The sequence below is a fragment of the Pteropus medius genome, unplaced genomic scaffold, assembly GCF_902729225.1.
Source record: "Pteropus medius unplaced genomic scaffold, Ma_sr-lr_union100, whole genome shotgun sequence".
NCBI lineage: Eukaryota > Metazoa > Chordata > Mammalia > Chiroptera > Pteropodidae > Pteropus > Pteropus medius.
In genome coordinates this window covers 1091961-1104009 of record NW_024342473.1, presented here as the reverse complement: position 1 = coordinate 1104009, position 12049 = coordinate 1091961, and the positions used below count along the sequence as shown (strand labels likewise).

The window sequence follows — 12049 nt, the reverse complement described above, 5'->3', positions numbered from 1 at the left end:
TTGGGGCAGGTATAACTTAATAGCATCTCCCCACATATATTACCTCTACCCCATGGCTTCTCTAACTTGGGGCATGGGAGACTTGTGGGAACCTCCCCACCAACTCTAATTTACACATGTACAACCTGGAAATGTAAGGGAGTTAACATCCCATGGACAACCATTGACCAATGGAGGACAGGAAACTGGATAAATGTTCCTCTCTTCTGGATTAAAAGGTAAATTGACAGAATGTGAGTTAGAGCATAAAAAGCAGTTGTTACAATTAGCATTATTTCTTTTTCAAATGTTTGGTAGAATTCACTGATGTTTTTCTTGTGGGTGTTTTTCTTGTGGGAAGGTTTTAATTAAAAGTTGAATTTATTTAAAAAATATAAGACTTCATATTTTCTGGTTCTTGTGTAAGTTCTAAGATATTTTTCTAGGAATTCATTTATTTCATATAATTTGTCATATTTTGGTGTACAATTGTTACTTTTCTGTACAGTTCACATGTGTTTAGGTTTACTCACAAGTTAGCCATTTTCTTTGCTCACTATTTCTTTTGCCATATAGACCTTTCTAGGATCATTTTCTTTCCTCCTGAAGTATATCTTCCAGAATTCCTTTACCGGGAGTTTGTTGGTAGCAAACTTTCAATTTTGTTTCTAAAAATGTCTTAAATGCATTTATACTCGAGAGACAGTTTTGTACTTTGTAGCTCTAGATAGACAGTTATTTTCTCTCAGCACTTTGAAAATAATAATCCTCTGCTTCTGGCTTCCATTGTTGCTAATGCGAAGTCGACTGTTAATACAACTCCTGTTTGTAAATATTTTGTCTTTTCTCTCTGAACGTTTTTGAAATAATTTCATTTGTGTTTTGAAATTTCACTACAATGTGTTTAGATATGCATATCTTTTAAATTATCATGCCTTGGTTTTACTGGGCTTCCTGAATCTGAGAATTCAGCCATTATGTCTCTAAATTTTGCCTTTCGCCCAGTTTCCCTATTGCATCTTCTAGATCTCCTATTTGACAGAACTGGGACATTATTACTCTGTCATTCATGTCTCTTAACCTACCTTTTATATTTTATATCTCTTTGCTTTTCTAAGTTGCATTCTAAGTAATTTCCCATTCACTAATTTTTTCTGCAGCTGTGTCTACTCTCCTGTTTAACTCATCCACTCTCTCTAAAGTTTTTATACTTTTAATTTCTAGAAGTTCTATTTTGTTCTTTCTAAAAATTCCTGGTCAATTTTTATTTTTTTTTCCTGGTTCCCTTATCATATTTTAAATACTTTAACTTTCAAGTATATTAAAGATACTTATTTTATATTCTGTATCTTATAATTCCAATATATACAGTCTCTTATTTGGGTCTGATTTTATAGATTTTGGGGGTTGATTTTCACTCATGGATGAAATTTATGATTTTCATCCCTGTGTTATTTAGTGGTTTAAAAAAATTGTCAGCTTTTTTTCTGCAAGTTTATCTCAGGGTATTCTTCGTGCTTGGATTTAACGTGTATCTCTTCAGAGAGCATTTGCATTTGCTTCTTCCTGGCACTATCAAACCAAGCACACTTTAAACTACATTTTTAGGTTGCAGCTTTTTCATGCTATTTGAGCAGAGCTAATTCTAGACCCAAACTCCTATCCACATGCCCTTGTCATTTCTGCCTCCAAAAAAATTCTTTTACTTTTCTACCAGCTTAACCATGCATTAGTAACTATTTATAAAATCATACTTTAGCCAGTTTTTTAAGATATTACATACATATGAAGGGCTTCCACTGTGAATTTAATCTGCCATATTGTCCTATATTTTATTTTACTGATCTATTCAGGCTCCAGTATCATGTAGATCTAACATCTGAAGTTTATAATACACTAGAAATATGTCTATCATATATTACAGTATTTTACATTTGAATAACTGGAAGGAAAACTTCTCCCTCATTATTCTAAATTGTCTTGGCTCTTTTCAGACACTTACTATTTCATATATTTTAGAATCATTGTCAAAATATATATCTGTGGAGGTATTGACAGGCACTGTATTAATATATACTGTCTCTGTGTAAAATTTGGGAAGAATTGAGTTATTTACAATATTTAATCATGCCATCTGCATATTTATGGTTAATATTTTTAAGTTTTTTCCTAATTAAGAGAAATTTTTTTTTCTATTATAGTTTCTAACTAGTTATTTTGGGATTACTAGTTATTTTGATACGCATTGTTTTTAATATCCCCTTTGTACAAATAACTTAATAGTTCTTAAGGGTTTTTTGGTCAAAACATGGAAGGCTGCCAAAAACAAGCAAAAAAATGATAAAAGCCTCAAATAATGACTTAATTTCAAAATATTCAACAATACAAGGATCATTTTACTCTGCAGCTTGGGCAGCCCTTAAGGAGGAAATAATTGCTCTTTATTTTCCCCTAAATGTTTTGAAAAGAAATGAAATTATTGTGGTTCGTGAGGCGAAGAACAAAAAATCTTGAAAATGATTTCTAGGAATTCCATACCTCTATTCATAGATACAATGTATGCTTCTTTAAAGCATAGTTCTCACTATTACTAATCTGTCATAAAAGACATCCATAGTTGTCACTTTCTATGGTCACTCTCCAAATTAAAAACAAAAGTCCACCCCTACCCGCTACCTCTGCCCCCCACCCCAGTGTCATAGTTTCACACACAAAAAAAAATACTGCAAAACTCTGAGAGGCATGGCACTTTCATGATCTGACGTCAATTTACAATCTTTCAAAACTCAAAACCTATTTTTTTTTCCTTTTGTCAAGACTGTAATCACCCCACCATCGACCCTCGTGTGCATTATACATTTTAGTAGTTTGGTCTCAGAAAACATTCGTTGAATTTTGACTGGGAGGTACTTAGGTTGGGCGTCAGTCCTAGGGTAAACTCTTAAAACCATGATAAAATAAACTATATGCAACATGTGAACAAATGAGCACTACATGGTTTTCTTTTAAAGGTTTATTTCCCCCAGAACCTAGTTTATTTTGACTCCCCGAAACACTGATTTCCCTCAACAGTCATTTAGAAAATAAGGCATAAACAAAACAGATCTCGAAATAACTTTTTTGCTAAAGGACTATAATTGTAGTAAGATACAGTTGATCTCAGAACGATCTGAGACAATGCTTTGCCCTGATCGAAAAGAAGACCCAGAAGATCAGTAAAAGATTCCTACATCCCTCGGGTGTGTGTATCTGCGTGCGGGTAATTGCGGGGCCACTGTGGTTAACGCGCGCTTGTCGTCACCAGCGGAAAACCGTGAATCATTTCAACCACTGCCGCTAGGGGGCGCTCCCAGAAAACCTGACTGCCTGCTGACCCTACACTCCCCCGGTTTCCTGGGTTACTGGCCTCCGCGCTCCTCCCCAAGTTCTTTCTCTTCCGCTAGGCGAAGATCTTACGTTCTCGACGCGTGACGCAGCACGCTTAGATATAAATACGTGCCAGTGCGCTGCCGCTTCCTCTCTGATCGCACGGCCGCCTTTCAACATGGCGTCGGTGAGTGTGCGTAGTTTCTCCGGGAGTGTCTTACCCCAATGTAGATGATTTTCGCATCTGGCGAGTTGGGGATTTCTCGTTGAGAGATAGAGGGAGGGTAGAAATGGAGGCTGGGTCAGGAATACAACCAAGATGTTACGCCTCTAAGTTTTTCCAAAATTTCTGGCGACTGCCATGCAGTCTGGTGGAGTTGGAGCTGGGCCCGGCCTTGGCTTAGGAAGGGTGGTCGTGCGGGCGTAGGGAAGGAGGCACGACGATGAACGGAGCTGGTGGGACAGACGAGATTTGGCTTATTTTATCCCTCGCGCTTGGTAATGCTGGTGCTACCGTATTTATTTACACTAGGAAGGAAAGGGGGGTAATCGATCGGGTCTGGGCGGAGGGAGGTTCGAGACGCGCGCCACTTCCGAGATAGCCACGATTACAAAAGTTCCAGAGAACTTAAAACTAAGTTGGGGAAGCAGTTTCTTAATTGCTTCATCAGGGAATTATTGTAAAGGTACAAGCCACACGAATGTGCTTCGAAGATTATAAGTTATTGATCATGCAACCAGTAAGATGTTAAAACCGGTCCAAAGAGCATTTGGAAAATTAGGTGTGTGTCGGAAATTTACCAAAAAACGTGTTAGGATAAAATTGCTGGGTTATATACAGAACTGGCAATGCCCATGGAGGCCATGAACCACGTGGGATTATCTGTTCCACAAGGCAGTGTTTCCAACTCCTAAATTAAAGCCTCAATAGAGCTTATATTGCCCAGTCAAACCAGCTCCTCGTAATCTTCTACAAGTTACAAATTTTGGATAAATTTTTTTGGGGGATGACACAAGTTCCTCAACTAAAAGCAAACTGGCAGTAGTACTTGATATCCACTTTTGTGGCTATAATTTAGAGATGACATTCTCTGATAAATAGTGATTTGTCCGTTTTCATTACATTGTGTGGATACATATTTTTAGTAGCCACAGCTCCATTTTACTTGTATAGCCTAATTACCTGGTATTGATCTAAAAATTTTAGGTGTGGAAAACTTGTTACGTTTTTAAAATTAAAAAAATCTTTACCAGACTAAAGCTTCCCCCGCCCTTCCTTTTTGCTCACTTATAACAACATAAGGGTTGAATTCTCTGTACATTGAGTTGGAATATCCTATTCTAGCATGTAATTGAGTTTGGATTAGGTGTACTATCTGTTCTCCAGCCACAATGGGGATAGCAGTAGTAAAGCGGAACCTGACTATAGAAACAAGTACTTGGTCATTTAAAGTGGGACATCAGTGGTGGAGGGGAGCTCATAAAACATTTCTCGATAAATTGAACAAAGTGGGCTTGTCTAGAGGTACAACCCAGCCTAGGTGGATGTTTCTAGTTCTACCTTGCTATAGAACGTAGATTGATCCTCGTAATCTTTTCCATTTGTCAAAATAGGATTCTTTGGAAGCTTTTCTTGTATTATTCCAACACAATTTTATTTACAAAAAAATAGTTTACAGGTTCATTTGGAAGAGGAAATAGCTGATATTTGTAAAATTGTTTTGGGATCTTGATGAACGAAACCATATACTTAGAGTTTTCTTGAGTTTTGTTATTTGTGAGACCCGGGAATGGGAAATTTCCATTAGATTTTACAAAAACTTGGTTTAAACCAAGTTAAAGAGGATCCTGCCTTCAGACAGCTTGGTTTGTTTTTTAAAAAGGGAATATCTGGTCTTAAGCAACTTCAGAATTGTGCACCATTTTATGTATATAATCTCGGTACATTGTATATCATTGCACTATTACAGATTGTATATCGGGCGAATAAATTGTTTTTATTTAGAGAGTCATAATTATGTTAACTTTCTGTAGCAGAAAGTCAAGAAGCCTAAGAGGTCAGTCTGGAAGTTTGGTTTGGACCTTACTCATCCAGTAGAAGATGGAATTTTTGATTCTGGAAATTTTGTAAGTATCACTATTCAGTTTTTATCATTGTAGTGTTCTTAATAATGATTAAATAATGTAATATTTGATTTTAACCTAAGCTCTATTCCTAGGGTACCTTCCCTAGTGAATATCTAGGGTTTTCTTCCCTAGTTGTGCATTTTTTCTGTTTTAAAATAGGAACAGTTTCTACGGGAGAAAGTTAAAGTCAATGGAAAAACTGGAAATCTTGGGAATGTTGTTCACATTGAACGTGTCAAAAATAAAATCACAGTCGTTTCTGAGAAACAGTTCTCAAAAAGGTTGGTATTTGTTTTCTGTAATGTTTTAGTGAAATTATGGTATTGAGTATTTTATAGAAAATTAAATCCTATTCTCTATATGCAAGAATAGTATGTTGATGAGGTCAGTGACATGTATCGAAAAGTACTTTGAACTTTACAAGGCCTATATAAATTATTAATAATACCACTTTCGTAGGCTAGTTGTCAGTAATTTATTTGGAGAATACAGGCAAGTTATGTCTAGACCTCTTGTCCAGTCACTCATAGGCCCTGTAGTCCAAATTGTATGTAAAATAATCACTAGGGATTCAGAAATGAAAGGCGATATCCTTGAGGATCTTACAGACATGCAGATAAATATAAAAAGCAATTCTGTGATGGCTGTATTGAAAGTAGAGATAGGGCACAAATATTTGCAGAGAACCCGAGATAGCGTTTCCTGTGGAATGAGATATTCCTAGCAGAGGGGGCAGCATTAACAAAGGACAGGGAGGCTTGAGGAATGATTGGTAGTAAGGAATTGCTGTAAAGTGTAAATGGAAGGGAGTGGCTGGAGTGATGAAGTTAAACCATGCTGAAAGCTTTTTATAAGCTTTTTACATGCTAGTTGCAAAACTTGATAATCTTGAACTTGTAAGTGGCTCTGTGCTGTAGACAGGTTGCTTATTGCTCCAACATGGTTGAGGTTAGGGGAGGTTAATAATATAGAGAATGTTGACATTACTACAAGAAATTTTTGAAGAATGAAACTGTTTAGTTTAAAAAAATAATCTGGCAGACTGAAGAAGGTGCTGCTCTGTGCTGCTCTTCTACATACTGGCTTCCAATATAAGAATATTAGTTTATTTTAGGGAGATGGGAGAATAAGGGTTTTATAGGGTATAAACTGATGCTAATTGGGGTTGAAAGGCAACCTTATTTATATCCCTAGCAATCTTATACAATGATTAATGCAAATAAAATATTGGAACTGGGAACACAGAAGATTAATATAATAGTGTACATCTATTAATGAAATTGATGATTTTATTTTTAAGGTATTTGAAATATCTTACCAAGAAATACCTGAAGAAGAACAGTCTTCGTGATTGGCTTCGTGTGGTTGCATCTGACAAGGAAACATACGAACTTCGTTACTTCCAGATTAGTCAAGATGAAGACGGTTCCGAGTCTGAAGACTAGACAAAGCTGCCCTCTGTAGGATTTTGCTTATTAAACCAAATGAAACATGCAAGAGAACCTCTAGAGATGGGCTTAGTATATCAGTGAATAAAAAGTAATGTACTCTACGTTAAGCTTCTGTCTCATTTAAATGTATGCTGTTTACATGATGTTGGCTATCCTTGATAGTTTCTGTGAGCAATATTTAAATACAGCTAATGGAATTTTTTCCAGGATTTCTGAAGTTTATTGCTTTTACAAATGTTATCAGGTTAAAAATATGTAGCATTGTTTAGGAAGTAATGAAGCACAATTTGGGATATAACTCATAAAATATTTAAAACTTTTGACAGTCTCAGATATTTGTGTGTAGTTAGTATAAATGTGCCGAGTGCTTAGAACGGTTCTTGCATGTAGGTGCAGTGCTCAGTATTGAATCATTCGTGCCCTCTGCTTCAGAGGATGTTAACTTTCTAATTAGAATAAAGGCTCTGGAAGAACATGATACTGCTCTAAACCAGGGTTTAGTTGCCTTTTAAAGATCTCCAACCAGATTCCTTGTAGGCAGTAGAAACCCAAAACCATCAAATCTGAATTCCTATCTTACCCACTAAATTTTACATATTCCTTGTCTGAAAAATTATAATTTACTCAGCCAATTAGAATCTTTTCTCCTTAATCCTTGCTGATCATTCTAAAAATGTAGGTTATCTGTTACTTAAAACTACTCAGTTGATGAACCCTTTCCCCCAAATAAATTGGCCTTTGACAGTTCTTTAAGCCGAATGGTTTGGCAAAATCCAGGTTGCAGCAGATGAGAATAATGGGAGGAAGGTGCCACCACCACTTTGATTTCCAAAGTGGTGGTGTCAATACCTTGGGTGCTTAGATGAGCCATGGTCCCTGGTACCAGTAGAAATGTTGCCAAATGGTCTTGATTATTCTAACCAAACAGAAATGGTTTGGGGAGTGTTTGAAATGAGTTTTAACTCTTGATTATTTTTTAAGAGTTCTCCATCGTTAACATACTGCCCTAATGTAGCAACTCTTCAGTTCTTTCCCAGGTACTTGGTAATAACTTCCTAACCTAACTCTCCTATTCTTTGAATTGTTCATGTTTTCTACCAAAGTTACCAAATCCTACTGTGTGCTTCCTCTGCTGAGCATTGTGGATAAATGGAGTAAACACTCAACCTGATGTGTTAACGATATGGTGAGGGAAACTGTCCAAATAATCAAAAACAAGTCAATTGAAGAGAGGTTTGACATGGTCAAGGAAGGCTTTGAGGAAGTGTTTGAGCTGACCTAGAACAGGCAAGGTAATACCTGGGTAAAGGAAAAAAACGGGTGTTCAGGACGAGAACAGCTTGGTAAAGTTCCCAGAACACTGGAATCTGACATGGAGTGGTTATAAGAAGAATCTTGAAAGGTAGACAAACCAGCCCATGCAATACAGAAGTCCATGTTTTAATCCTGGTGGAAATGGTTTTCAGTGGGGAAATACTGCCTGCAAGGGGGCAAGAGGCTATGGCAGTGTCCTGTTGATGGTAGATAAAGCTGGGATGTTGGAGATCGGGACAAGATTTTAGAGATTTCTCAGGATAAAATATATATGGGACTTGGTGATGAACATCAGTGGTAAAGGAGGAGTGACATAACTGGCTAGATAATGACATTTGCTGAGTTTGATCACAATGGAAGAAGGCAAGAGTAGGGGAAATTTTTCATTTAGTCCATTCTGAATTTGAGGTCCAGAAAATGTCAACCACGAAGTTGAATATATAGGTCTAAAAGAATCTAGGTGAAGATGTTAGTCTTAGACACATAAGTAGTAATAAACAGTGGGAATAGGTAAAATTGCCAGTGGAGAGTGTAGAGTGAGGATCAAGTGTTGGAAACACTAACTGCTTCATTCCTTCACTAATCTCAAAAACATCTGTGCTGTTCACATGTTTAAAATTCTAAGTTAATTTAACACTATGTACTAGGGCCTGGGTACACTGCCAAATAAGATAGGCATGCCTTCAAGGAATTGGCAGGTTAGTTGAGACGAGTAAAATCCATTTATTTAACAAAATTTATGTTGTGTTTAAAGAAGTCTAGTTCCTGTGTTAGTCCTCTCCATTCTGCTTCCTCTTCCTTTAGGTAGCCATTTAAAAAATTGTGGTTTATCATTCATGTTTTTAAAAGATATGCACCATTAGTTAAGTGTTAGCTTACTGTACTCATGTTTCTCCATGTTACTTTCTTTCACTTAGTATCCTGGAATCGATCACTTCTGTGTGTGGACATACTGTAGTTTATCCAACCAGTTCCCTACTGATGGGCAATTTGAGTTGTTACAAACACTGCAGTGAATAGTGATGAATTAAAAGCCTTGTACCCAGGCTTTTTCTTATTTTTGCCATTAAATCATTGGAGTGGATTCCTAGAAGTAAGATTCCTAGGTCAAAAGAGAAAGGAATGCATAATTTCACTATACATTTCCCTCCATGGGGGAATGTATCATTTTACCCTCCCACTAACAGGATATGAAAATGTCCATTTTCCCACAGATTTACCAACAGATTGTATCGCCTAATTTTGAGTTTTTTGGTCTACCTGATAGGTGAGACATAGTGTTAATTTACATTTCTCTTGTGAGTGAGGTTAAGTATCACTTAAGGACCATCTGCATTTCTTTTTCTTTATATCTCTATTATATGTAAGGGATTCTTGATCTTTTAGTCTTTATTTTTTGAAGCTGCCTCTGTATTAAGCCCTTGTCTATGATTAAGCTGTAAATTTTCAGTCATTTGAATTTTCCCCAGAAATGGAATTGCTAGATCCTATTTTTAATTTTTTGAGGAACTCCATACTATTTTCCATACTGGCTGCACCAATTTACAATTCCACCAACACTGCACAAGTGTTCCCTTTTCTCCATATCCTCAACACTTGTTGCTAGCTATTCTGACAGGTGTGACAAACAGCAGGTCTTAAGTCAGAACTTTTCTGTCCCTTTTCTCAGCCCAACCCTAGGAGCCAAAGGCAGCTTCTGAAGTTGGGAGAGGGGCACACAAACTAATACCACTATCTTTTCTTTTTTCTTAAACTGCACCACAGGTATTCTGACACTTTAACCAAATTTTCAGTTCAGTCGTTTTCCTCCCTCGCTAGACTGAATACCACACGGTCAAAGTTATCTCTGTGTGCATTTCTGGGTAAACAAACCCATATAACTACAAAAGAATCTCAAACCAGGTAATTAACATAACTTCATAAGTGTGGAAGGATCAACCAAGGATCACCCCCAAAATGAATAAAACAACACCAAAGAAAAACAATTGAGATGAACGAATTCAAACAACTAACCCAGAAACAGAAATGCAAGGAACAGAAGTTTCCCTCGGCCTAAGGAAACCCGGATCCTCTTATTAAAAAAACTGACTGTATTTATTGTATGCCAGGCAGGATGCATGAAACAGTCATGCTTAGACGCATCCTGAAGAAATTTCAGAACCCTAAAGGATAAAGAGAAATCCTAAAAGCTTCCAGAGAGAAAACATAACAGTTTACCTATCAAAAAATAATCTTGAATTCAAGACCTACCCAGAGTCTCACTAAGTTTAGCAGCAGGAACATCTGAGTTTTAGTCCTAAACTCTGAGTGTCTTATCTGTTCTCAGGCTTTGTGTCCTCTGTAAATGAAGAGACTAGGCCAACGATTTCTGGAGTCTTTTTCAGCTCTGACCTCCTGCCAATTCTTGTTGCTGAACTCCAAAGCCGACCTGGCCACTGGAGCTTCTCCTGGGAACCCCACCAAGCCCTTTCACTCCGTGACTCTACAACAGACACAGCCCATTTTTTGCTAACTTAGGCTTTAAATGAGCATGTGCGTTTACTTCCTGAACATATGCCGATTCATGAATTCAGTCTTATTTTTTGAGACAGGAATAGTGTTTTCAAGTACAGTACTCTTTAAATAGAAAACACAATAAATATCTGCTTGATCGACCTATCAAAATTTTATGGGCATCTGCAGTGTCTTGCACCATGCAAAATCATAGAATTCATAGAAGATCATTCAGATCTACTCCAGTGTTTATCAGTATGTGTAAAACAGGACTCTAGTTCATGTGTATATAATAGATATACAACAACAACAACAAAACCCAGGGGAAATTCAGTTAAGCAAAATTAAATATTTTCTCACTTCTCAGATCTTTTTTTGTGAATCTCAGTTCATTGGTGTACAAAAATATGCAGCATTTCCCAAACGTTCTGTATCATAGAGCACTTTTATTTACCAACTCAAGAAACATTGAGTTTCTAGGTCTACCTACTGACATAAAAAATGCAACATGTTAAATGGCACCAGAATTCAATTGACCATATCCAATATGTGAGAAATTCTACAAGATAACCAGTTTCCTCAACAACAAAGAAGTAGCATTAATCCAAAGGGATGGGATTGTTACAGAAAATATTTGAGAAAAATCAATCAAATATAATTTGCAGGCCTTTATGGATCATAATTCAAACAAATGAAATGTAAATAGACATTTTTAAAATAAGCAAAGAAATTGAACATGAACTGGGTATTTAAAAATTTAATCATCAAATATTTTTAATTATTGTTAATTTTATTGAGTATGATAATGGTATTTGGGTTATGTTTTTATCTGTTAAGAGTGTCAGCCTAAATAAAGAGGCAAACTAAGGTAAGCTCAAATTACCAGAAACTGAGTTTATTCAGAAATAGCAGAAGAATTGCAGTATGAGAAATGCATGCTGTAGCAAGCTACAGGCTAGTCTGTTGAGGACTTGGGGTGGGCTGTATTTATGGACAAGGAATGTAAGGTGGGTCAAGTCGAGGCAGAGTCCAAGCAGTAAATTCATTGGCTTGAGAGTGGGGAGAGATTATTGGTGGATATTTATTAGTCAGGAGATAAGTTTCTGTCTTCTGTAAATCAAGCATTTATGGGAAATCAGTCTCTCAGTTCCTAAGTTTCATTTTCCTGAGAGTGAATGTATAAATGAGAGTGAGTCTATCTCATACACTCCGGTCCCATTTTAGAAGATTAAATTTCTTTCACAGGAGATACATACTTAAATACAACAGTCTTCCCCCTTATCCACAATTTTGCTTTCCACAGTTTCAGTTATCTGCGG

General features: G+C 36.7%; 1 protein-coding gene across 2 annotated transcripts; it reads left to right on the top strand.

Moving 5' to 3' along the window:
- Positions 1-3381: 3381 nt before the first annotated feature.
- On the top strand, positions 3382-7030 carry RPL22L1 (ribosomal protein L22 like 1). Of its 2 annotated transcripts, none has more exons than XM_039865023.1 (4): positions 3382-3532; positions 5380-5472; positions 5632-5753; positions 6773-7030. In XM_039865023.1, the coding sequence occupies exons 1-4, from the start codon at positions 3524-3526 to the stop codon at positions 6915-6917; spliced, it is 369 nt and encodes a 122-aa protein (XP_039720957.1). In that variant the 5' UTR covers positions 3382-3523; the 3' UTR covers positions 6918-7030. The 2 variants fall into 2 exon arrangements, with proteins under 2 accessions (XP_039720957.1, XP_039720958.1); XM_039865024.1 differs by having other exon boundaries at positions 3383-3532; positions 5383-5472.
- The last annotated feature ends 5019 nt before the right edge of the window (positions 7031-12049 follow it).